General features: G+C 40.3%; 2 protein-coding genes across 4 annotated transcripts in view; one reads left to right on the forward strand and one right to left on the reverse strand.

Moving 5' to 3' along the window:
* aplp2 (amyloid beta precursor like protein 2) overlaps positions 1-8383 on the reverse strand; it is an 80976-nt gene extending 72593 nt beyond the window's left edge. Inside the window, exon 1 of one of the 2 annotated variants that reach the window (XM_088011645.1) lies at positions 8071-8383. In XM_088011645.1, the coding sequence (XP_087867771.1) occupies positions 8071-8142 (72 nt within the window). In that variant the 5' untranslated portion in view covers positions 8143-8383. The remainder of the gene's footprint in view (positions 1-8070) is intronic. The other variant, XM_014985627.2, reaches the window with a different exon arrangement.
* A 2489-nt stretch (positions 8384-10872) lies between these two features.
* Positions 10873-27792, forward strand: prdm10 (PR domain containing 10). 2 transcript variants are annotated; one of them, XM_088011646.1, is made up of 23 exons: positions 10873-10960; positions 13066-13192; positions 14037-14198; positions 14273-14332; positions 14412-14516; positions 15261-15429; positions 15512-15753; positions 16570-16785; positions 17934-18006; positions 18087-18204; positions 18279-18399; positions 19401-19664; positions 21021-21365; positions 22399-22554; positions 22630-22809; positions 22883-22993; positions 24190-24390; positions 24470-24607; positions 24942-25112; positions 26322-26459; positions 26530-26704; positions 26787-26884; positions 27057-27792. In XM_088011646.1, the coding sequence occupies exons 2-23, from the start codon at positions 13121-13123 to the stop codon at positions 27243-27245; spliced, it is 3504 nt and encodes a 1167-aa protein (XP_087867772.1). In that variant the 5' UTR covers positions 10873-10960; positions 13066-13120; the 3' UTR covers positions 27246-27792. The 2 variants fall into 2 exon arrangements, with proteins under 2 accessions (XP_087867772.1, XP_014841111.2); XM_014985625.2 differs by having other exon boundaries at positions 16570-16770.
* The last annotated feature ends 12 nt before the right edge of the window (positions 27793-27804 follow it).

Genomic DNA, 27804 nt, shown 5'->3' on the forward strand with positions numbered 1-27804 from the left:
GTTAATCCTACTCAAGTAAGAATAGAGATACTTAATAAAATAAATCGAGTAAAACTAAAAAGTACACAGTAGCATAAGTACTTTTTCTCCAACAAGTAAACGTAACTCTAGAGTTGAGTAATTTATCTTTATAGATAAATTAGAGGATTGTGTAAATCGGTGGAAACGCCTCGCCCCGTTCTGAGTCATTAAAGTCCCCAGAGCAGCAGCTGCACACCTGGACAAGACGACCAGGTGGGAACAAAGTCCGTTCTGCGCACGTGGCCGACCGAGAGAGGCGGCGGTGCAACCAGCAGCAGAGCAAATATTTTATTGATGGAACAAAAACCTGAAGGAGCCGAAGAGACTCAGAGAAACACTGAGAGCTGAACTGATGGAGTTTCACCCGGCGACAACAACACACAGAAAACAATAACAGCAGGGACTGAAGGAAGGGTTTTCTGGAGGTTAAAGGACATCTGCTGAATGGTGAGCGAGGAAAGAGACGCAGGAAGGCAGCAGGCGACGGATTCTCCAGAGGAAGAGGAGAGGAAAGGAAAAGGAGGCAGGAAACAAAGAAAGAAGACAGGAAACAAAGAAAGGACAAACTCATTGTTAAAGGAGACACAAAAGCTGTTTTGGGCACAGAAAGAAAAAAAAAGAAAATAAACAAGTGAGGAAAGAAAACAAAGATAAGGGGATGAGAGAGGAAGGAAGGATAAGAAAGGTGTAGAGGAGGACACAGGAAAGGAAGGACAATTTGAAGGAAAAAAATGAAGGATTCAAGGAAGAAACGAAGGAAGGCAGGAATGAAAGAAAATAAAAGAAACAACCCGAGTGAGGACATCAGGGAGGGACGAAGGACAGAAGGAAGTGAGGACATCGGACCAGGAAACTCGTCCTGTGAAGGAAGCGTGCTCCATTTTTCAGGAGGCGGCTGAAGCGATGTGCAGCCATGGATGAGCTGATGTGAACCCGCTCACTCCTTCCCCACCGCGCAGCGACTCAGAAGAAGAAGAAACTAAATATGTCATGAGCTGCGAGAAGATTCACAAAACATCCGCAAACACACGCGCGCGCACACACACACACACACACACACACACACACACACACACACACACAGATAAACTAGAGAGATAATTGGAGCCGATGCACAGCTGGGAGACAAAGGCTGCCGTCATGAGAACAAGGACCGCCTGATGAGGCCGCCATCTTTAAACCCTCAGGATGAGGCGAGAGCGCCGGTCGATGAGACGCTGCAGGAGGCGATGTTCGATTTCATCATTAATGCTCCTGACAAGAGTGTTAAGGCGAGGCTACGACGAAAATGACCAGATTACGAGAACAAAGTAGGAGGAATACAAGAATAAAGTCGTATTGCAAGAATTTTGTTGAAATATAACAAAAAATAAGAGAATAAAGTCGTATTACGAAAGTAAAATTATAATATTATGAGAATAAAGCCGTACGAAAATAAAATCAAAATGATACAACTCATAATATCACGAGAAACTAGAAACGTTGTGCAAAAAGTAAAATACGAAATAAGTCAAATTACGAGTTAAGTCGTACAAAAATAAAATCAAAAGGACAACAAATTAATATCATTACATTATATTTGAAATATTAACATTCAACAACTTGTTTAGAGAAGCTTGTCAACTAATAAGCGATTTCTCCTTATTAGAAGATCAATAAGGAATATTCTACTCTATTACAGGAATAAAATAGAAATTGTGCCAGAATAATGTTGCAATATCATAAACAAGTTATTTCAAACATGTAAAAATATATTTTTTGTGTTTTCAGTAAAAACACTCAAGTTTTATAGCAAAAAAAGGCAAAACGTCTCAGCATTTATTTACTAAAACCTCCATAAATTTGCTTCAGTTTCCATCTTTACCCAGATAATCTCCACAAGCGAATCTATGGCTTCTAAAAGTTTGCAGCCTTATTTTTTATCTTTCTGAACAATTTAAATGCTGTTTAATCCAAGAGAGACAAAGAAAATCCAGATTATTTCCTGTTTTATCCTGATTTTCTCTGAAGCAGCTGCTGCGATCCTGAGGGTTTACTGAAGCAGAGTTTGTAATCACTGAGAGAAACTAAATTAGATTTATCTTAAACACAAACTTCAGGTTGGATGAGGCAGAGAGGAGACATAAAAGCAGCCAGATTACAGATTAAAATCAGACATTCCTTCTTGGTGTCGATCGGATCAGGCCGATGTCGGCTGAGTCACCGGTTTGAAGTCGGATCTCCTCCGCTGGGAGTGGAAAACGGGAATGAGAGGGGAGTATCAGGGAGCTGGGATTAGTAGCTTTCTCCTGGCAAATCCATGAGCCGCCTGCGCTTCTTGTTGCTAAGAGGATTCAGAAGAACGACCCAACGACGGGAGCGACGCTTTGGGCTCTAATCTACTGATTCAGGAGGCGGAGAGGCCGATTCTCCGCTGCTGGAGAACAAGCCAAGACCAGGAACAGGAACCCTAAACATGGAGGACAGGGGCGCTCCGATCGCAGATTACCGATCTGAAAAAACCCCACCTGCCAATGTTACGACTTCTCAGGAATAAACTCAAGAAATTATGAGAATAAAACTCGTGTTTAAAGTCATAAACTTATGAGAATAAAGTCATAAAACTGTTGCCATTGATGCACCAAAGCATAACTAACCTCTGACCTTTTGTAAGATTGTATTAAACTAAAAAAAGAAAAAATTCAACTGACTGTTGCAATTCTAGACTGACTACACTGCAAAAACACAAATATCCAAGTAGACTTAAAATAAAACAAAACTAACTCATACAGTTTTTCTGCAAGATATAGAATCTTGTTTTATGTAAACAATTCCTTAGTATTGATTAAAAAAAGTTCTGTCAGATTATGACTTAAAACATGGGAAAAATGTATCTTCATCAGTAAAATAATCCGACAGTGTCACTAATACTTTTTCATCAATATCAAGGAATTGTTTACTTAAAAAAGCTCCAGTATCTTCCTGAAAAGATACTTGTAAATAATTTTGTTTGTATTTTAGCTGACTTTTAGATCTGGTGATTTTTCACCAAGCCAAGAAAGAAAACCAGTCGATTGATTAGTAAAATGTAACTTTTTAGCTTGATCATCCCTCCAATAGATACAACACATGATGGAACAAAATGTGGTTTTAAATGTTTGCAGATATTATGTTTATATGAAAAAAAAGCAGCTGGGAGGATTTGTTTTGCAAAACTATTCAGCAGAAAAATGTGATGTTATGTTGCATAAGAGTCAGAAATGTTGGAGCTAATCCTCGGCAGCTTAACTCAGCACAAAATAAAATGTGCTGTCTGCATTAACCGTTCCAAATGTTCTGTCTGGGCCGCTGGAGCCGCATGCCTCAGAGTGATGCAACCGCATGGCTGACACCAGCCTCCATCCCGCAGAGATCCAGCTGCTACAAGAAAGCCAGATTAAACTAAATATCAGTGGTTGTTGCACCGTTTTTGTTTTTTTTTTAGATAAAGAAATCCAGCACAGATGCTCACATAGCTGAGCGTTGAAACTTCCAGCTGCAGAAACAAAAGTTCAGGCCGGTCTTCACAGGTAGCAGCCATAACCAAACTGTTTAGGCAGCTAAAGAAGTTGGATCGATCTCGAACCGAAAAGCAGGAACTACGACAGGCCGAAGCTTTACGGAGCAGAAACATCTCTGCAGACAAAAGCTGGATATTTTAACAGCTTTTCTGTGTTTTCACACCTGATAGTTCGGTAGATTCTGGACCAAAGTTGCAACATTTGCTACGTTTTCAGCTGCTGAGGTTCGCTTCCACGCTGCACTGAGTCAAACAAACCAAACTAGTTGAAAAAGCCGTTCCCCTCCTCACCTGTGGGGGTGCTGCATCAAAAACCTCATGAGGACACAACATGAAAACCATAAATATCGAAAAGAAAAGAAGACGTATGAGGAGAGAGTTTGAAAATATTAAAAGAAAAGGTTAATTTATTAGATACATTGAATAAGAATGTGGGTAGTAAGCGCATACAAGTCATTATTCAATTTTTAAAGAAAACCAGATTATTTATTTAGTTAGTATAAGTGTGTGTGTGTGTGTGTGTGTGTGTGTGTGTGTGTGTGTGTGTGTGTGTGTGTGTGTGCGTGCATGTATGATGCGGTGGAGGCAGTAATGCTACTTCATGTTTTTTTCCAACCACCAAAAACATAAAAATCTCTGAAGACACCGAGTGCAACTTCCTTCTTCATGAAACAGAAATAAAATGGAGTGGCATCAGATTTTAACATCTGTTGTATTTGGTAAAAAACCACAAACTGTTTTTCTTCCCAGATTCACACATTTGATTTGGTTGCATCTAATCTGCTTTCTGCTTTTGGATTCACCCTTACGTTGCGTTCACACCAGCCCTGCTTAATCCGCTTTAATCTGACTCCAGTTTGTTTGTAGAAAGTCCGATTTGTTTGTGAAGGTTTGAATCTCTAACCTCGGTCTCAGCTCGGTTGAAGTGAACTCTGGTGCAGTTCGAAGGCATATGTGAACCCCAGGTGGACTGGAGACCACTCCGAAAGCAGGAAGTGGACTACAACGCAAGGCATTCTGGGTAAATAAAACCAAAACAAACAAACTAGTAGCGCTAGCAGGAGAAATGGCTCATGGTCTTTCACCAAAGACAGAAGAGAAATCCTACAGACGCTAAAATCTGACGCTACTCCATTTTTGCTTACATTTTGTGAAGAAGGAAGTTGCGCTCAGTGTCTTCACTGGTTTTTGATGCAGCGCCACCACAGGCGAGGAGGAGAACTGGTTTTTCAAAGAGTTTAGATCGTTTGCAGTGTGAAAGGGAACCAAACCAGCTGAAAATGTAGCAAATGTTGCAACTTTAGTCCCAAGTGAACCAAATCTATTGGACTATCAAGTGTGAAAACAACCTAAAACTTAAATTTGAGCTTTTTTTTTTTTTTTTTTACATTTGACACAATCAGACATGCAACTTTGTATCCCAAAGCCTCCGAAATATCAGATTTTTTCGCTTTACTGTCTCCAACTCTGAGCCGAATGGCTGCCATATCATTAAAAGGAAGGAATGCATAACCTTGGAAAGTAAAAACAAAAGAAAAAAGTCTCATTTTTGATACAATCAAATGAATTTGTATCATACAGCCAACAAGCAACGTGGCTTTTACACCATTTTTCATTTCAGGAGAGTCCGCAGCGTCGACCTGGAGGTATGTGGCCTTTCTGAAAGCACAGCAACACGGATTTTATTGTGGACGTAATAATCAGCATCGCTGCCTCCAAACACAATCTTCACCTCCACAGCCTCAAAATGGCTGAGCCGCTAACTTTTCTATTTTTTCGTAGTGGAAGAAGCTTGATAAGCACAGTCTGGAGGAGACATCTTGTTGAAAATGTTTGTCACGTTTGAGCAGAAAAAGGATTGTGTTTGCCCTCGGGTGGGGGCTGTTTGTTGTGGAAATGGCAGCTTTGTTGCACCAAGACACATGTGAAACTCTGCAAGAGTCTGCAGTGATGAGGCAGCAGGAAAACAGGACACTGAGATTTTATTTATTCATCAAGACTGAAAAAAAAGTATCTATTTTCCCAACTTGTTACCAGCATCATAACTATTCTATCAGTTGACTATTTTAATTATTTGCTAACAATTTTTGCTTCTTTATTCCACTTGATCATTAAAAGAGGCAAAAATAAATTGAAAACAAGGTTGAATGACTCACTAATGTTAGATTGTAAAGAAATTTGAATATTTCCACTTTTATTTTAAGGGGATTTTGACAAAATCCTCTTAAAAAATTAACATCTCTATGATATTTTACCACAGCAACACGTATCAAAGTTTGAAGGGTCACTAATTAGCATTGAATTAGCGTTTTGATATCAATTACATCACTGCTTTTTCTGTAATTTGACTAAAAAAAAAGCTACAACTTGCGAGTTTTAAAACGTCACACACTCCAAGTTTAAAATATTCACAAATAAACATTAAGCTGCTTTCCGCCTCAACTTTCACCGCCGTGTGTACATTTTTCCGGTAAAATGTTGATATTTTCCTCGTCTAAATGAGCAGAAAACTCATTTAGAAAAACGTTTCCTCCACAGAGTAGAACAACAATCAGGCAAAATGTGTGGGAAAACCATGGCACCTTTTGAGCTCCATAATTCAACCATATTTTACAGCAGCATCAACTTTCAAACTTCAAATGGTTACTGAATTTGTATTGTGATACATTGGATCTATTTCTACACAATAACGTGTTTATTTTAGATTTAAAAACAAATTGTTCAGCTTTGGGTGTGATAACTCTGACTGTAAAATATTCAAAGACATTTTATTTGCACTGATTACAGTTTTCTGTCCGATCACCGATTTTTAAACAGCCTGGCTTGCCGAATCGGATTCTGATCGATACCGATTGTTTTGTCTGAAAAGTCGCTGAATATATTAGCAAAGTCAGTAAGTGAGGATGACTGTTAACTGCACAGGTTCAGACGTGACCTGAGATCATAAGATGACAGATATGATCGTAAACACATGAAATGTTGACATTTCTGCCCTTCAGAAGCTTCTGCGCCTCACAGCACCAAAGCTGCTATCTGACTGAGGCTAAAATGTTTGTTTGTGTTGCCATCTGCACTGCAAAAACACAAAATCTTACCAAGTGTTTTTGGTCTAGTTTCTAGTGTATCTTAGTACACTTGAAATAAGACAAAACTGACTTACAGTTGACTTAGGAGATTGTTTTAAGTCAACAATTCCTTAATATTGATGAAAAAGTTCTAGTTCCACAGGCAGATTATTTCACTAACAAGACATTTTTCCCATGTTGTAAGTGAAATAATCTACCAGTTAACTAGAACAATTTCATCAATATGAAGAAATCATTTACTTAAAATAGGCTACTCTAAGTAAAACACTATTTATAAGTTATTTTCATCTTATTTCTAGTGTACCAAGAACTTTGAAACAAAAAAGACAGACCCCCCTGTCAGGTCCAGAGATTGCTGCACAGTCAATAGCTGCATTTGCAAATTTATGTCAAAAAACATTCGACAATTTTACAATTGTGGTGTTTCGATTGAATAAGAAACACAGTTAAAGTCACGCTGAATCGGTTGATGTGATAAGTCATATGGCGCCATCATTCTCCTCCCACTTCCGGTTGTCTTCTTCGTTGTTTTTACCGGTAGTAAACATCCGGATGTTGATCACTAGATTCGTGATGCGGAAAAAAAAAGTGTTTCCATTGCAGTTTTGATCCAATAAAACGCTCCATCTTAGCATAAAAACAAGATTTTTTCAAAATTGATGCGTTTCAATTAAACAAATTTGTTTTTGCGCAATTTCATGGTAAACAGAAACGCTGTCTATTGATTTAGAGATTACATTTGAATATGACTAATAAATCAAACTAAAATGTGTCTGTGTTTGGACTGATCTGATTCTAAGTGTTAAAATGACATTTATTTATATAAATAAACTGAATTATGCAGTAAATAAATTGCCACCATCCATAAATGTATTATAGAGCCGCGACGTTAATCATAATTAGACACTTTGAAGGAAGGTGGCCGTCCTGGAGAGGCAGGTAAAGCCACATTTTGGACCCGAGGTGAAGGATTTCCTCTGTTCGGGGTTTATGATCCGCTGCAGAAGCCATTGTGTCCCCTGAAGGCCCCTCTGAGCGTCTTTCATTTGATCTCTGCAGCAAAACTCTGCTGTTATTCAACCTCCTACTATAGGACACCCCGGCCGCACATTGTCCACTGACTCGCAGACAAAACTGCAATCACAGCTCAGGAATGAGGCGGAGAATGACCTGGAAAGCGAGCTGATTAATTATTAAACCCTCCCTCGTACCATTTTATGATCTTAAATTAAACAAAAACGCAATAAGAAATCTGTACACAACAAACGGAGGCGATCAGATCGGCTACTTGTTGGCAAAGAGCCCGATCAATACAGTTCACATGAAGCGAGATAATGCGCAAATAAACGACGTGGTCGCTTATTGTAATGGCTCCACAGATTTAATGTGTTTTTAAAATCACAGTGATAAATCGGGAACATTTACCTCAATGTATCCGGCCAGGGCTGGAACCACAATGCCCAAAACGAGGGCAGAAATCGCAGGGACTGAACCCATCTTCCAGGCTCTCCTGATCCGCTGATCTGCTGGAAATAACTTATATCCCCCTCAGCTGTTCCTGCGCGCAGGCGTCCGCAGGAGTCAAGAGCAAACAAACCAGGTCCCGGGATATTTCAGGAGTTTTCCCCCCACCCGGCTCAACCAAACGGGTCAAAATAAAAAGGTTTCTGCTTGTTTCGGACCACGGAGCTCGACTGGAAAGCGCCTCGGTGTCGGACTACTGTGGAAATGTGGGCAAATTGTGGTTCCTCTCTCCCTTCACTGCCTCCTCCCTCGTTTACGCCTCCCCTCTATCCGAGCTGAGCAGCTGGAGAGGGAACAGCGCCACCAGGCGGCCAGCGTTGTAATCTCACTGACTTTTAAAACGGCCCAGCAAATAATTACTGCCGAATATGCAAGAATTTACATTTGCTTGAGTATCTTCTTTAAAATTAATGTACTTTTAGGAATATTTTTACTAAGTTGTACTTTTTACTTTTACTTGAGTAATTATATTTTTATATATCATTACTCTAGTGAGCAAAATTTTTGGATTCATTAACTTCACTTAATGAAAAACAAACAAGTTCTAACCAAAAATTCACCAGATGCAGAGACACAGCTGCAGTTTTAACTAAAGTTTCACAATTTTTTTCTGAAAGAAGCTGATTTGGAAACTTTTTTTGGCTGATTTTGTTATGTTTTGTTACTTATATGAATTACTGTCATTTTGGTCCTTAAAATATCAAAACGATGGTTATTGTGGTCCATCTGATCAGATTTTCTGAGCATCAAACTTGCTTCATGGAGCTTGGTAAATCGCATCGAGTCATTAGCTTTTCATTTAGGTGTTTCTGCTGAATGGACTTAAAATAAAAGGCCTTAAAAACATTAAGCTACCTTTTAACGGAGAATTATTAAATTATAATTTTAATACATAATAATACTACAAATTATTGTTTTTTTTACAATAATTGTACGTTAACCATAAAGTTATAAAGAGTTGCACATCACTTTCTTCTAAAATCAACTGTCTTCACATACTTAATAGTATGTGAAGTGTACTTGCTATTTGTGTTTCATTAACCTAGTGTTGCTAAAGTCATCGTTTACATTCATTATTACAATAAAATGTTACATCTTACCGCCCAGAAGAGTCCAATTAAAGCACAAAAAACAAAGTTTTCTGTATTTTAGCTAAGCTAAATAAAACAAATACTATCTGTTTCTCATTTAATTTCACTTTTGGCAAGGCTTAGCTAATTATGAAAACTTTGTGACACAAAAATATCAATCTATCCTGTATTTCTCTGATATTGAGTGTTTTTAACTGCCTTTTGTCCTCTCCTCATGCTGTATGACAATAAACTTATGTCCTCATTCAGCCTTTTTTTTATTAGTTGCAATGTTTTTATTTACTTTCACTTTTATAGGCAAGAAAAATGCATTTATATGGCTTCATTCAGACACAAGGCAAACCAAAGTGCTTAACAGGACGTCAAAGGAAACACAATCATATATATATATATATATATATATATATATATATATATATATATATATATATATATATATATATATATATATTTATATATATGACAGAATCTTGGATCAAAAATGCATTCAGTCCTAATTTAAAGGAATCAAATATTTCTGCACATTTCAGGTTTCAGAGATTTTGTCACTAAATGAGAGCAATTCTCTCATGAATGACATCATGAATGTCCCTTCGGCTGCTCCACCAGGAAGTCTGATGATGACCCTCTAATTTGCTGGATATTCTTTATGAAGGTTTATTATTTCACTTCTGCAGCTTATTTAAAGCAGACATGTGCTGAATTGCTCAGGTTCCAGTTGCTGAGTTTCTGACTGCTTTGGGAAAATTCAGCTCCTAGTTAATGATGTGATTGTGCCTCAGGGAAATCCCTGGAGTTATTTGAAATAAAGTCTAGAACAAAAAGGAAAGGGAAACGTACCTAGTTTCCCTTAGTAACATCAACTCCATAAACCCTCACAGCATTGTTTTCATGGGTCTAGTTATGATTTTCTTTATTCTTGATGAACCATTACCCCATTTATTAATTTAATTTAATTTATTTATCTTGTATCTGTGAGTGTTTGGCTCCCTTTAGTGGTTACTTTGAGAAACTAGGTCATGAGATTTCTTACCACCTTACCCAGATCTTTACAAAAATATACTACTCAATCTTGGCTATTTCAAAATGATTACTAAATGTAAATATTTGCATTGTTTTTACTAATAAAGCTGTTCTTGTAAACTATAAAGTTAAACTCAATTAGTTTTAGCTGACAAAATGTTTTTTTTGTTTGTTTATATTGACCAAATTTGGAAAATGGAGAAAAATCCAGTTGTTTCTAAATATGATCAATAGGCGTCAGAAAACTGATTAACCTTCAGACTATTTTGTACCATTAATGTGAAAGGGATCTTTTTACAAATGAGTCACATACATAAATTAAAATCAGATGGATTTTTACACTGGAAAAAGTAAAAATCTTACTCACAGTAACGTAAAATGTGATTGGACAACGTCAGGGTTTAAATTTTCTGATTGGCTGTGCATGTGGGGGGCTGAAATTTAAAAATTATGTCACACAGTTTTAAGAGAGGTAGACGGTAGCTTTAGTGCGAAAGCAAAAACACTTACCGTAATGAAAATATCGGCATGACTGGTTAAATATTGATTTAAAACCGGTCTATAGTGCCTTTGCGCCAAAGTTTACAGCCACCAATCAGATACCGCGCTCTGGCGTGTTGCTAGGTAGATTATGTTAATATATGCAATGCAGCCATCTCTGCAGCTACCATTCTGAGGTAAGAACAACTTGTGCGTTTTCGACAAAATGTAAGAATTCATGGGATTAAACAGCGATCAGGTCTGTAGCTCGACTGTTCAGAGGTGTTTATAGTGTCGCAAATTAAAATCTCGGTTTGTTTTTGCGGATATCCTCCGGCGGATAATATATTTATTTTGCGTAGGTCTCTTTGGATGTAGCTGTTGTTGTTAGTCCCACCCAAAATGGAGCCCGTTCTTCCTTGTTTCACGGCAGACTCGAAGGGCTGGGCTCAACTAGAAATGGGGGACGGGTGGGTTTAGCCAAATATTTCGGTCCTTAACGGTTTAAAAAAAACCGTTTGCCTCAAAGCGGATGATGAGTGGAGTTTTCCGCAGTGTGATAAGTGGAGTTAGGCGGACTGCCCGGCCTCCGTGCGGGGCTACACGGCCGTATTGCTGGCGTTGAGGCGCAGTATCTGCCCGTGTTTCCACAGCGCTGCTTTCTGTGGTATGGTCCGGTTGGGACCGGCAACCTGCGGGGTTAAAATAGGGGGGAATGAACATTTTATTGATTATACCAAGTGGGTTTATGAATGAGAGGAGAGAATTGGTGTTTTCCGTTTGGATTCGCGGCTGTGTTTTTAGATTCCTTCACCCGGAGCGGCCTGGGGATCACCGGCCTTTTTCTGTGGAACGTTCCCCCGCAGAGAGGCTCATGTGGCGGCTCTGCTCACGCAGCTTTATTTTGGCAATCCCGGCCTGCCATTGGATCAAAACTGTGGCTGAATGTCACTAGTTATCAATAGCATCACATTACATATATTTTTAATAAATGCATATGTAGTATGTTGTCCCACATCCGGGCTAAAACTGAATAAAGATGATTACTTTCCAGAGCTTTCTATGAAAAAAGTATTGGCCCCCTCACTGATTTCCTCTGGCATCCTTAAATATTTCAGACCAAACTCCAATCAAGCTCTAAACCTCATCAAATGTTTGTCCAGATTTCCTCCCAGTCTTCACAGAAATGTTTTAATTCTGTCACATTTGGAGGTTTTTAAGTATAAACTGCCTGATTTAGCTCATTTCACATAATCTAACTCTAGACTTTGACTAGACCCCCTCCAGGACCATCACATATTCACTTTGAATATATTTTATGTTATTGAATCATAACCTCAATGGAGTTAAAACTTTTCAGGATTTTCTTGAAAATCCTGAAAAGTTTTCAAGAACTCCATTGAGGTTATAACCTAACTTAAAAAGCACATACATGTGCTTAAAATGTATGTGCTTAAAAAGCACATACATGTGCTTTTTAAGTTATTTTGGCCTACTTCATGATGTCTGGCAGGTTCTGTTAAAGTGATTTGTTGGTTGAACAGCTCACACAGTAACTTGCTTTGTTTTTAGCTTCTCAACTCTCCAAATATGTGGTTAAGTACATTTAATTCAGGATTTAACAATTACTTTTCCACACAGGGCCTGACTAGATTTATTTATGTTTTTCCCAGTCAGAAATAATATCATGTATAAATATGTTTGTATTTGTAGTCATGTTATCAATATCTGATTCTAAATTTTGCTTGATGATTAGTAGTAGTCTTACAAGAAACCTGTCAAAATAAAATGTTCATCCAATTTATGTAGGGTTGAAACGATTAGTCGTGATGAAAGGATTATTGAAGTAAATCATCTACTAATTTAGTAATTGATTGTTAACTAGAGTATGCAGAAATTAAAAGGTAATTTGAACATTACCCTCAAAGCAATAATAACTGTACAAAAATATATACATTTTGCATTTAAAATGGGGGGAAAAACCTTTTTGTCTGTAAATTTGCTCTGCCAGAACTCTTCAAGAGGCAGTTTTGAATAAAAAATCTGCAAACAAAGATAAATTTGAATCTTCTTTTAGAAATCCGTACTTAATTACCCAGCTATATTTTAGGTAGTTTACATATTAATAGAAAAATTCATAACTTGGCAGAGGAATCTTTTAAACAACTGCGTTTTCTATGAGTTATCTTTGACAAAGAAAGTCTGGGAATGTGAAATAATATGATCTAAAATCAGTTTAGTTTTGTTTTTTGTGACAGTGTTATAGAATAACTGGTGTGTATGTATTTATTTTGTACTTTAGGCAACCCACGCTGTCAGAGCGTGGCGGCTGCTGAAGGGCCTGGTGCTCCGTAGCCATGGAAACCAAACAGGAACCGTCGGCCGTGTGGAGCCAGACCGTCAACGACGACTCAAACAATTCAACACAGGTATGAAATAAACCTGTTCCTGAGGTGCTGGTTCAGCCGCAGTGACATTCAGTCACTTTCACTCACAGTGACAGAAAATAAAAACATTAATTTACTGCTTAAATGTTTCTAAATATTATCACATTGCAACAACAAACGCCATTTTTTGTGGGTTTTTGTTGAACCAGCAGAAAGTTTTGCACAATGATAGAGTGCAAAGAAAATAGTTGTGACTTTGGTGATTGCTGTTGCGTGACCAAAAAACTGAAAAGTGTGGTGTGCCGCTGTGTTCAGCCACTCTGAATTTGTAAAACCACCTTTTGGTGTGATTACAGATGGAGGTGGTTTGACTAGGCCATTCTTCCATGTGAAAATACTTTGATCTGTAGCTAAGGCTGTCGGTGTTGTTCGGGGATGTCCAAAGTGCGGCCTGGGGGCCATTGGTGGCCCTTGGAATAGTTTTGTCTGGTCCTCTGACCACAAACTGATCTACAATGATGTATTAGAGTCATTGTAGATGGAAAAAAGGAGTACATTTTCGCCAACGAATTTCAGGAATTAAAAAAAAAATGTCTGAGTGTTTTTTCTCAAATAATTGAGAAAAAAAAAAAGTTATTGTATTTGTTGTTGTGAATCACCTAATAGCTAAATTGGAAAACAACGACCCAGAAAGCCCAGAAGCAGTCCACCTTTATCTTATCAAAACAAACGTCTGAGATTTTCTACAAGAATTTCAGTAAATTTAGTTTAATTCTTAGAAGATAAAAACAGTAAATTGTTTTGTGATTTTTACTTTGATTGTTTGCAGTGAAGTTTCAGGGAACAGGAAGATAAAAGATCTAAAAGTTGGAGCTTTGTCCTGCAGGTGCATTTTGAAGGCAGCGCCGTGACCCAGATTGTGTACAGTGGCGATCAGTCGGACCGGGCGGAGCAGCAGGTGGTCTACACAGCAGAGGGGAACTCCTTCACCTCTGTGGAGTCTGCAGAGCACACGCTGGTCTACATTCATCCTGCAGACGGCACACAAGTAAACATGGAGCTCTTTTATTTACTAAAAACTGAAACAAGCCCAGAACTGAGACACTTTCACTCTTTCCTCAGACGGTGTTTTCTGATCAGCCTCAAGTGGCTTACATCCAGCAGGATGGCACGACCCAGCAGGTACGGCTGGTTCCACGTTTCTCTGACTCGCTGAGAGTTGCTTCTTTCACAAACAGGTTTTTCTCTTCCTCACCTACAGGTGACTGTTCTCCTGCCTGGTGGACAGAATGTGAATGCTGCCAATCTGCACGTTCTCAGTAACGTAGCAGATGCTCCAGCAGCCATCCTGGAGCCAGTTTCCCAGGTGAGCAGGCATTCAGGACTGCAGCTAATGAATGTTTTAGCTATTCTGTCAATTACTCTGGTGATTAATCGATTATTCTGAGGAGATATCGATCATGCTGGCGATTAATCAGAATAAAAATCGCCATGTTCTTCAGATTTTTTCCCTTAAACACTCAATCGTTTTTTACAATATTTGAAATGCATAAGAATGCAGATAAACGAGTAATCTAATTACTTTATAAATTAGAAAATAAACATTTTATTGCCTAAAATGCAGTAGCTCTATCCCTACAGTGAACGGTTGGCCATTTGTAGCAAAGGATGCATCTGCAGCTAAAAAAATATTCCTGATATCGACATAAGAAAAACTCAGCTCTTTCTGCTTGATTTAACATGATGTATTGATTATTTATTGATTGCCAATTAATAACTGAATAACTAAAGGTGCTAATATAATTTTTTTTATTGTACCAGATTTTTTTATTCCTCAAATGCAAAATGAATCAGTTTTTTTAATTACAGCCATAATTTCAATAATTGATTAATCCGATTAATTGTTTCAGTCCTCGATACTTTTTTCTGTGAAAATGTTGATGTCAGCAAATAAAGTCAAAATGCATTCAGACAGAGTTTAATGTAATAAACCTGCAGGAGTTCAGGTTGTTTCTGTCATGTTGTCATGTACGTCTTCGTCAGATGTTCCACTTAATATCTCATTAAAACAAACATTTAATTGCAGCCGACTGTTGACTGTCTCTCGTAGGAGCATCTGTCCAACTCCCTGACAGACATGGCCGACATCGCTGAGGCCCCCAGCAGCCCGCTTGGAGCCACCGACTCCACAGACGACTCAGACGAAGTCGACGACGAAGACTCGGAGATGGACGACTGGGAGCTGCGCCACCCTCCTCTGTTCGACCCTCATGCCCTCTGTGAGCGGAGCTCTGCGCCGCCGCCACATCTGGAACAAAAACATCCAGTTTGATTCATTTCCTTTGTTTGCATCTGCCTCAGGGTGCGAGGAGTGCAACAGCTCCAACCCTTCAGACTGTCCGCTGCACGGCCCCCTGCATCCCATCCCCAACCGGCCCGTGCTGTCCAAAGCCAGGGCCAGCCTGCCTCAGATCCTGTACATCGACCGCTTCCTGGGAGGAGTCTTCTCCAAGAGGCGCATCCCCAAGCGAACCCAGTTTGGCCCTGTGGAGGCGCCGCTGGTTTCCCAGAGTGAGCTGCAAGACCACAACTTTAAATTAAAAGTAAGTCAGACGAGGCTGCGCAGCGTTCAGTTCAGTTATGAACGCAAACAACCAACTACTGCTGTGAGTTCAAGCTAATTCCCCCTGAGAGCACCGCAGGATGGTAAAAGAAGTCTCTAAAACTCCTAAAATACAGCAGAGTCCTGGTACTGTTGAAGGCCGCAACTAACGATTATGTCAGAAATAGATTATTCTGACGATTAATCGATTTCTCTGACGATTAATCAGAATAAAAATTGCCACATTCTGCAGATTTTTCTTTTAACCACTTAAGCTTTTTTAATATAATATTAGAAATACATAAAAAAGATGCAAATAAACACATCCTTTATTTCATTTTTAATAAGAAAATAAACATTTTATTGCCTCAAATTCAATAATACAGCATTTCTTTAGTGAACGTTTGTTTTGTAGCGAAGGATGCATCTGCAGTTAAAAATACTTCTGACATCAACATGTGAAAAGCTGAGCTCTTTCTGCTTGAGTTAACATTACGGTGTTGGGCTGATCTGTTGATTATTTTTTTATTAATAAGTGGGAAGATTTTTTTTTTACAGAATTTGAAGCTAAAAATGCTACTTGATGAGTTTTGGATAGAACATATTTGCAAGTAGAGGTTTATTTTTTATGCAAAACATTTATATTTTTGTACAGTTTTGGTTTAATTCCTGCTCTTTGTGGCGTTTTTTTCCGTCTGTATACCCCAGTTAACGATTAATCGATTACTAATTCAGTTGATGAATGTTTCAGTAATCGATTAATCGTGGTCGATTTGATTAATCGTTTCTCACCATGTGTGCCTTGTTTCTCCGTCAGCTGTGCATGCTGGATGAAGAGAAGGAAGCAGAGAAGCCAAGCGACGTCTGGTTGGATCTCTCGGACGAGGAAAGCTGCAACTGGATGATGTTTGTGAGGCCGGCGCAGAACCACCTGGAGCAGAACCTGGTGGCCTACCAGTACGGCGCCGACATCTTTTACTCCACCATCAAACACATCCAGCCCAAGCAGGAGCTGAAGGTCGGTGAGCGCTGGGTACGAAGAAAGAAAAAATCACAAAGTCTTACTAATATTTTTGATGTAGTTTTTAGTGCAAGTATCTTGGTGCACTTGGAAAAAAGACAAAACTAATTTACAAATAACTTTTCAGCAAAATATAAGAGCTTATTTTAAGTCGATAATTCTTGAGTATTGATTTAAAACTCATTCCTAACTGTGGGAATTTATTGCTTTGTTTATCATTTATCATGAAAGATTTCTTATTATGGTAAGAATTTAGATTTATTAATGTCCTGATCAATTTCAGTTCCTGATGGTCAATAAAAAACAAAACTGACAGTGATCAGAAATGTTAGATTTGCTTTTTCCTCCACTATTTGTTCCTAGAGTGAATTAATAAATATCCGTAAAGGAGTAAATGGGAATGTTCTTCAAAAACATTCCCATTTACTATGTTGTGTTGCAAAAACACAAAATATTGCAAATATTTTCTGACTAGTTTCTGGTAAATATTTTAGGATACTTCAATTAGATAAAACTAACTTATAGGAAGTTTTTCTACAAAAATAGAAACTTATTTTAAGTCAATAATTTCTTTTTTAGTTCCACTGGCAAAGTATTTGACTTATACTATGGAAAAATGTTTTAAGTGAAATAATCTGCTAATATAACTAGTACTTTTTAACTAATATTAATTAATTATTGACTTTAAAAAGTTCATATTTCTTGCTGTAATATTACTTATGAGTTAATTTTGTCTTATTTCAAATGTAATAAAATATTTGCACAAAAAACTTGACAAAAAATACTTGGTAATATTTTGTGCTTTTGTGCTGCAGATGCTGCGCCATGCAGTCACAGAGAAACATTTACCTAAAAAGAAGTAATAAATGTATTATATTTTCCATCATAGTCTTTATCGTTATCACAAAATATCGCAGCAAAATGCTACATTTTCCAGCCGAACTTGTTTTGACATTTCTGTCATAGTATGAATGAACAAAAAAACATAAATGTATTTAAAAAGTTGCTTTTAAGTTGGTTTTGTTGAGATATTTTCACAGGAAACTAGACAAAAATACTTGGTAAGATTTTGTGTCTTTGCAAGATGAATGATGCAATGAGCCAAAACAATAAAAAAGTTATTTAGGGCTGTGATTATTTTAAAAATGTTTTTTCTGCAGGTTTGGTACGCCGCCTCGTACGCAGACTTTGTGAACCAGAAGATCCACGATGTTACGGACGAGGAGCGTAAAGGTGAGTTTTTCTTCCGTCTGGTTTCTGACGCCACGGCGGCTTGCTGACCTCCTGACCTCCGCCTCGCCTCGTTCGCCCAGCGCTCCAGGAGCAGGAGTGGAACTGGCCGTGCTACGAGTGCAACCGGCGCTTCGTGAGCTCCGAGCAGCTGCAGCAGCACCTCAACATGCACGACGACAAGCTCAGCTCCGCTTCGAGGTGGAAACTTTTACTTCTCATCATGTTTCATTTATCTGTTTTATTTAGTGACGTCTACTTATCTCCGGTTTCAGATCCAGAGGCCGCGGCAGAGGAAGAGGCAGGAAGCGGTTTGGGACGGGGAGACGACCGGGACGGCCGCCGAAATTTATCCGTGTGGATCCAGCTTTAGACTCCAACGGAGACAAGACGGCAGTAAGGAGACCTTTATAGTGAGGAAAAACTGAAAGAAACAAGAAAAGTGAAGGAGAAAAAACATTTTGACAGCTGAGGGAGGTAAAGATTAGGGAGATTAGAAGAGGCCTTCTAATCTCACAGATTAAAGATGCATGAAGCAGCTCAGCGACATCAGGAAGCCATCAGAGATAAAGATGTTTCCATCGGGCCTTGAGAAGAATAGAAATAAGTTTTGGGGCAATTTTTACAGTTAAAAAATGTAAATAAAAACAAATAAATCACATTTTTAGTTTGTTTTTTTCTTTTTTTTAAATTTAGATTATTCTATAAAAGTGCAACGTTTCTCTCCAGTCATCAGAAAGTAAAACATTAATTTAATAGAGATTAATTTCACCTACAGTAAAAATATTTGAGCTAATATTTTTTAAATTTTTAATGATTATGGCTCACAGGAAAAGACAAACCAAAACTGAGGTTTTAAGCACAGAAGTATGTAAAGTTAGCAAATTTAAGAATATTGGAAACATTAAAATATAAAACAAACTAAAATGAAACTTTAAAAAGCTGAGCAAAATATAAAAAATAGAAATACTACAAATAATAATGTATAAAAATAGTGAGAAAATGTAAGATATTAAACTAAAAATAATAAAAATGAATTATAAAAACTAACAATCTTTGAAAGTAAAAATAATATAAAATAAAAAATAATTAGAAAATTATAAATATTAGAACAAAAATACCAAAAAGCCATTTTAAAAATATAAATATTTAATACTAAAAATATTATTAAAAAGCTAAAAATGAGTAGAAAATTAAAAATATTAAAAACAAATTATTTAAAAAAATAATTCAGATTATTATTATTGTAAAACTGACATAAATGGTGGTGATGGTAACAGCTTTGAACCAACAATAATAAATATATTTTAAAAAGCATAAAGATATTAGAGATGAAAGGTGGATTTATTTGTGCATAAACGTCTAAACGTCCGACGCCATGACGATGTTTCCACCAGGAGCTGCTGGAACTGACGGAGAAGCCGCTGGAGGAGGACGGCGCTCAGAACGGGCTGAAGGAGGTCGACACGGAGCCGGAGGGCGAGGCCGGGACCGAGGACGAGGGCCCGCCGGACCCCCCCGCCGAGGAGCCGCTGCTGCAGGCCGACGCCGCGCCGCCCCCCCCCGACCTGACCGCTCCCGTGAAGGAGGACCCGGTGCAGAGCGGGCAGCCAGAACCACACCTGACCTCCCAGGACCTTCACCGCGCCAAGAAGATCCGGGTGAGACTCTGAGACTCTGCTCCCGATGAAGAGTCTCGCTTTCTGGTGCCGCTTTACGCTTGACAACGCTTTGTCTCTTCTTCCTCAATGTGTGCCTCCCTGTCAGGCGGACGAGCAGGTAGGCGAAACCCGGGAGAAACAAACATTTACTTTATGTAGGACAACCGGGACGGCGCACATCCGCAGCTTCTTGTTTTGTCTTTAGGCTGAAACAAAAACTCGCTGCAGGTTACCGGAGTGAATTTGGCCACACGTTCTTCAAGTCAAACAAAACTGATGGCAGCAGAAAACCTTCTGAAGGTGTTGATAAATGTTTCCAGAGGTCACGAAAGGTCAACCTGCTCCCACCACATGTACAAAGTTTAAATTAATCTTGAAAAACAAGGGAGTTTCTGAACTCTAAAAGTTGAAAATTTGCAATAATTTTTTTTAAATTTTTAGATTAATGTCAGAAATTTTCTAGAAAAAAAAAGGAAATTTTCTGAATTTCAAAAGTCAAAAATGTTTGACTTTTCAGTCTGAAATTTCAAAGTTTTTTCTGAGATTAATCTAATTAATTTGCTTATTAAGCACAATTTTTTTAGCAATTTTTTTGACTTTTCAAACTCAGAAATTTCAAAGTTTTTTCTAGAAAATTTCTGAGATTAATCTCACATTTTCTGAGTTGTTTGTTCTGCTTTTGTTTTTAGGATTTACAAAGGTGAAAGGTCAGCTAACCTTTACAATGGTTGGTTGATTTCACTGCACTGTGCTTTGTATGCATCAGAAAATAACTGAGAAGAGAGATATTACAAGAATAAAGTCGAAATAATACGAGAATGAAGTCAGAATATTAACAGAACAAATTCATAAAATAAAATTATGACTTTATTCTCATATTTAAATTTTTGTATTTTCTTACTGTTGCCCTAATAATCTGTCGCAGGTTTGTAATAGTTTGATAGTTTATGCTGGCAAAAAGTTTTTTTTTTCCTTTATAATTTTGAAGACATGAATACAGATTTTTATTTAAAATCATTGCGGCACAAATAAAACATTTTGCTGCACTAGTTTTGTTAGATCTGGGTAACATGGTGGTGATGCAGTAACATTTCCAAAACAAAAGCAGCACAAATTAAAGTTTTATCAGCACAAACGTAGCACCAATTTCATTTGATCTGAAGGAAATGGCCGGGGCTGGTGGACCTTTCATGACCTCTGAAAATTGTTATCAAATCTTTAAAACGATGGCGGCAAAAACAACAAAATGTTGCTGCCGGTTTGGTTTGGTTTGGTTTGAAGAATGTCCGGGGGTCGACTTCCCTCAGGTCTGCAGGTTTTGCTGCGGCTAACCTCCTGCTGCTCTCTGCGTCCCAGAATGCCGCGCTGCAGCACCTCTTCATCAGGAAGAGCTTCCGGCCGTTCAAATGCACGCTGTGCGGCAAGGCCTTCCGGGACAAAGACAAGCTGGAGCTCCACCTGCGGGTCCACGGCCGCGACGCCTACGCCTTCTCCTGCCACTGCTGCGGGAAGAGCTTCGTGAGCGACGCGGCGCTGGAGGACCACCTGGTGGCGCACGCGGAGAGCCGCTCCTACTCCTGCCTCCTGTGTCCGGAGACGTTCGAGAGGCTGGAGCTGCTGAAGGACCACGTGGACGTCCACGCCGTGGATGGCTGCTTCAGCTGCCCGTCCTGCAAGAAGAGCTTCACGGACTTCATCCAGGTTGGTCTGCAGCCTGCAGCTCTTAGAAACCCACAGAGGAAATGCTTGTGATTATGGACTATGGGTTGTGATTATCTAAGATTTTTGCTTAATTTGTTTTATGATAAAACATTTTATGCTTTACGTATTTAGCAAATCGTTTTTTGTGGCGTGAAACGAGTTTTATTTTGCAGCACCGGGGTTAAAAGTGGTTCTTTGACTGGAAAGAGCTGCTGACCCCCGGGTCAGAGTGATGCTAATGGATGTAGGCCTAACATGATTAATAGTGATGAATCAATTATTGAAATAATCATCTAATTTATTGATCGATTAATCGTTAGCTGGTTTGTAAGACTCAAAAAAGGCAATTTACTGAAAGAACAACACACTCAGATCAGACATTAGACAAAACTGTACAAAAATATACAGAGCTGCAACAAACAATTATCTTGGTAATCAATTAATCGGTTAGTCTGACAATTAATCACAAAAAAATATTGCATTTTGCGGATTTTTCATTTAACATTTTTATAAAACATTAGAAATACCTGAATCTAAATGTGTTTTTTAAAGCAAATAGCCTTTTTTTCAGACTGTATACTCCAGTTAGCGATTAATGAAATTATAAATTGGTCATTATTTGACAAGTCAAACAGACAAAGCTGAGCTTTTCACATATTGATGTATTATTTTTTACCTGCATCATCATGAACCTTGCTTATAAAGCGGCGCAGCTCAAACAAAGAGCTGAACATCAGTAATAAATAAATAAATAACGGATGAAAACACAATTCAAACTGATAGAATCAAGACCAATGAAGGTTCAGTTCTACAAATGTCAACCATACACTAAAGGGAAGCTGTTTCTGAGTGTTAGGGTTGAATTATTTGTATTTTTTATGCATTTCTGTATGAAATTAGCTTAAGTGCTTCAATTAAAAGCATAGAGAACGGACCAATTGTCTTTATCTGATCAAATCGATTAATCATCTACTAAAATCATTCCTTAGACTTTGTCGTTCTCCTGAGTTTTGGACCTTGTGTTCTTCCGTAGGTGAAGAAGCACATTCGCTGCTTCCACTCGGAGAAGATCTTCCAGTGTCCAGACTGCGATAAGGCCTTCTGCCGGCCGGACAAGCTGCGGCTCCACATGCTGCGCCACTCCGACCGCAAGGACTTTCTGTGCTCCACCTGCGGCAAGCAGTTCAAGGTGCGCCGCCGAAGGCTGGCAGCTAGCTTTGCTACCTGGAACCAAACCGTTAATCTCTAATGTTTCTCCCACCAGAGGAAGGATAAGCTGCGGGAACACATGCAGCGCATGCACAATCCGGACAGAGAGGCCAAGAAGTCCGACCGGACCCACCGCTCCAAAGCCCACAAAACCAAGGTCCCCTCCACCGACCTGGAAAGCTTCGTGTTCAAATGCAGGCTGTGCATGATGGGATTCCGACGCAGAGGGATGCTGGTGAGCGGCAGCTCTCGGCGGCGAAGCGAACTGGGAGTCGGCGCCGCGCTCAGCTCTGGTTTCCTGTCTGCAGGTCAATCATCTGTCCAAACGGCATCCGGAGATGAGGATCGACGACGTGCCGGAGCTGACGTTACCGATCATCAAGCCCAACAGGGATTACTTCTGCCAATACTGCGATAAGGTTTGGTGTTTTATAACAAACACAACACAGAGCCAAACACAACACACTGCATCAGAGCCAGTGTAGTTATGGTACAAACTGAAGTGTGGAAAAAAACCCTGGTGTGGATAAAGGGTGAAAAATTATAATACATTTTCTAATGAAAAGAAATTGGGGAATGCTGATGTCAGTGTCAGTTATGTTGCCTGACATAACTGTCAGGCAACAGTTATGTTGCCTGACAGTTATGTTAGGTTTAAACCTTAAACCTAAGGTTTAAGGTTAGTTTAAACCTTAAACCTTAGTTTAAGGTTTAAACTAAGGTTTAAACCTTAAACCTTAGTTTAAGGTTTAAGAATTAAACCTTAAACTAAGGTTTAATTCTTAGTTATTAAACCTGGTAAGACTTTTACTCTTTGACTGAATGTACCTGGTGGAAAGTGGCAGGTCCAGTGGCTTTGGTGGCGGCTGCCACTAATTAAATACGAATATGTTCGTTTTAAACAAATCAATAAAAAAAAGAATATATTTGCAAACGTACACAAAAAAATCCAATGTTTTGTAAAAGTAGTGGCAGCTGCCACCACCTGCTGCCACCACCAGCTCCCACCACCTGCTGCCACCACCAGCTGCCACCACCTGCTGCCACCACCAGCTGCCACCACCTGCTGCCACCACCTGCTGCCACCACCTGCTGCCACCACCAGCTCCCACCACCTGCTGCCACCACCAGCTGCCACCACCTGCTGCCACCACCAGCTGCCACCACCTGCTGCCACCACCTGCTGCCACCACCAGCTGCCACCACCTGCTGCCACCACCTGCTGCCACCACCTGCTGCCACCACCTGCTGCCACCACCAGCTGCCACCACCAGCTGCCACCACCTGCTGCCACCACCAGCTGCCACCACCTGCTGCCACCACCTGCTGCCACCACCAGCTACCACCACCAGCTACCACCACCAGCTGCCACCACCTGCTGCCACCACCAGCTACCACCACCAGCTGCCACCACCTGCTGCCACCACCAGCTCCCACCACCTGCTGCCACCACCTGCTGCCACCACCAGCTCCCACCACCTGCTGCCACCACCAGCTCCCACCACCTGCTGCCACCACCTGCTGCCACCACCTGCTGCCACCACCTGCTGCCACCACCTGAGCTTCCTGTCTCTCCTTCCATTCTGCCGTTTATTGACGGGTTTTTTCTCTGCAGGTGTATAAGAGCGCCAGTAAAAGGAAAGCTCACATCCTGAAGAACCACCCGGGGGCGGAGTTACCGCCCAGCATCCGAAAGCTGCGCCCGGCTGCTCCCGGGGAGCCGGACCCGATGCTGAGCACCCATACCCAGCTGACCGGGACCATAGCAACCGCGCCGGTCTGCTGCCCACACTGCGCCAAGCAATACAGCAGCAAGGTGAGCAGGTTCATCAGCCAGGTCGTCTCCTCACTAAGAAGCAGGGATTTCTAACAAAACAACTTTATTTTTTTTCCAGACTAAGATGGTGCAGCACATCAGGAAGAAGCATCCGGAGTTCGCCCAGTTGGCCAACACCATCCACTCTCCTCTGACCACGGCGGTGGTCGCTCCGGCAGTCATCACCGCCGATGGTGCAACGGCAGAGGCTGTGGTGGTGAGAAGGAACGCTCCTCAGAAAGACTCACTGAACGCAGAGAATAAACGTTTACCATTCATCCAGAGGAGATAAACACTCAAACAGATGGATGGATGGATGGATGGAGGATGGATGGATGGATGGATGGATGGATGGATGATGGATGGATGGATGGATGGATGGATGGATGGATGGATGGATGGATGGATGGATGAGTGAACAGATTCATTCATTCACTGATGAACTAACTGACTGGATCTTTCAGACTAAATGAAAAAAAATCAGAACATTTCTCTTCACTCTGATTTCTTTCCTGGATTCTTGGGTCAAATGTTTTGCTTTTTTGCGTCAGACCACCGACCTGCTGACCCAGGCCATGACGGAGCTCTCCCAGACGCTGACCACAGACTACCGGACCTCCCAGGGAGACTACCAGCGGATCCAGTACATCCCAGTGTCCCAGGCAGGCGGCGGCCTGGCGCAGCCGCAGCACATCCAGCTGCAGGTCGTCCAGGTTGCGCCGGTAAGAAGACAACCAGCCAGGCCATGAATAAAAACAGAAATACATTTTTTATTATACCAGATAATAATAAAACCTGTTTATTATTATTAATGCTTTGGTGCAGAAAACTGATTGAAAATCGATCAATTTACTGCATGTTTACGTCTGTTAAGGCTCAGATGGAACGGCACTGAAAGCAGCCCTTTAAACCATTCAGACGAACACAACAGAGACAGATGACTGATTACCCGTGATAATAACTCAGAAATAGTCCAAATAGTTTGGATGTATTTTATTTCTTTCCTACTTACGGAAAGTTTATATCATAGGTTTGTTGTGCCTTTCTATACTAAAGAAAAAGATATAAAACCTCTGATATTTCACAACGAGATATTAACATTAATGGAAAAACCTTATATAATTTTGTGTTAAAGCAGAAAGTACGGCGACCACCGTAAGAAAGGTTTACAGTATCAATTATGCCGCATGAACTATCAGTAGATTATTGGGAGGGAACGCTAAAGAAAAAAAATTCCCCATGTCCCGTGGAGGGCTCCGTAAGATACTGTTTCTGACTTTATAAAAAAAATATTTACAAATGACAGAAAATATTTTCAAAAAGTGGCTTTTGTATCAATCATTCCTTCTATTAGTTGTACATCAGAATGTTATGGCTGAGCTGTGAGAATTTTCTTTTTTAATTTCCAGTATTTCTTTGTTTCACTAACAGGAACATATTATGAAAAAGTCACATTTTACACATTTTTGTACATCTTTTGGGTTTCAACTGCTTCTAAAAACAAGCTGTTTGTTTCTTCTAAAAACAAACAGAAAAAGACAAACACCTGGCTGTTTATGGCAATAAGTAAATGTTTTTTGGTGTCTGAAAAATGAGCAGTTTCAAAAACCTCCAGAATGTAGCGTCACAAATGAGCAGTTACCTAGCAACCCCTGTGGAATTCAGGCCGTTACCTAGCAACCCAAACTGAACTCCAGCACTTGTCTTTTCTGCTGGAAAAGACACGTTCTTTGGTCAGAGGAGTTCAAATAGGCAGAACAGAGCAGACTAGAATCTCATTAACTAAGAATAATTTCATGCTAAAAAATGTAATGAACGTTTTGTACCTGTCTTAAGCTGTCTAAGGAAGCGTAATATGCCACCTTTGAATCCTAAAAGTGTGGTAGATTTGATGAGATTGATGAAGGAGTTGTGCTTCTCTGCGTCTGCAGGCCTCCTCGCCTCACTCCCAGGCCCAGACAGTCGATGTGAACCAGCTGCACGACCCCCACGGCTACAGCCAGCACTCCATCCAGGTGCAACACATCCAGGTGTCGGAGTCCTCCGGCGCCGCTCAAGCCGCCACGCAGGTAAATAACTAGACCTCATCCTGCAGCACGATTATACGTCTCCATTGGTTTACGTTGAGCGTCCCTCCAGGGAAACAGTCAGCCTCTAAGCCCCGCCTCCCAGCAGCCCAATCAGGAGCTGAGCCCCGCCCAGCTGACCCCCGTCACTCTGGCTCAAGGTCACGCCCTGCAGACCACCACCTCCCAGCAGCAGGGGGCGGTGCAGCACGCCTACATCCCTGGAAACTGGAACTACAGAGGCTACTGTGAGTGACTCTAAATGCACAGCTCTTCCTCTCCTTCTCTTTGGATCCATGAGAATAAAAAGTCAACCCCAAACTGTTCCAGCGTCGGAGATCCAGATGATGGCGCTACCTCATGCACAGTACGTGATCGCGGAGCCCGGCACGCCCGCGTCTGGGGTCAACAGCAGCCAGGTGAAGACGGTGAGTCCCCAGTCAAACCGAATCTACCAGAACACACACATCCTACGACAAACTGACTAAACTATCGTTTCCTTGACGACCGCATGTGACTTTCCACATGGTGGCAGCTTTATTTGTAATTTATAATAAAACTTAATTTATGGAGCTGAATTTTTTTTTATTTGTCTCTCAGGCGCACTTCGTCATCTCTGATGGTCAGGCTGACCTGGAGACGAAGCAGGCGGCTCCTCAGAGCGCGACCCAGACCCAGACCGACCAGCTGGATCCCCCGCCTGCCACCCAGCAGGCCGCCACGCAGTACATCATCACCACCACGACCAACGGCAGTGGCACCGGCGAAGTCCACATCACCAAGCCGTGACCTCTGGGCGTTTCTGCTGGTCTAACTGAAGAGTCGCGGCGTGGATCTGTTTATAGGAAGCGAAACGCTCCCAGCACAGTTTTATGTGTCTGAATGTTAATGAGCTGCTGCCAGAACTTTATCAGGACATTTAAACAAAGTTTCCATTTAGGACTGAAAACACAGGTGACGATGACGACGACGGGGGAAAACACACTACTTCCGACATCATGCACTGGAAAATTAAACTGAGTTGTACTTTCTGGATTTAAAAAAAAAATAAAAATAAATGAAGTGAACCTCTGTTTTAAGCCAGGTTTATGTTACATAAATATTAGGATTTTATTCGTGAATGACGTGAAAACCCGGTTAGAGATGTTACAATCATGCAGGGACGTGTCGTCTGTTGGATGTTACCGCACAGTGTTGTTGATTTTTGTGAATTTTCTCCCATCAGTTTCCTCTCCTGACGGTTTTTGTTTGCCAGCTGGATCGTCTGAGATATTTTACTATCGGAATCTGTTGTCTTTGTCATCAGTTTTTTATAATAAAATGTTGGAAAAACAAACACGGTTCATGC

This window comes from Poecilia mexicana, unplaced genomic scaffold (assembly GCF_051168715.1).
Source record: "Poecilia mexicana isolate PSO_F unplaced genomic scaffold, ASM5116871v1 scaffold_13, whole genome shotgun sequence".
NCBI lineage: Eukaryota > Metazoa > Chordata > Actinopteri > Cyprinodontiformes > Poeciliidae > Poecilia > Poecilia mexicana.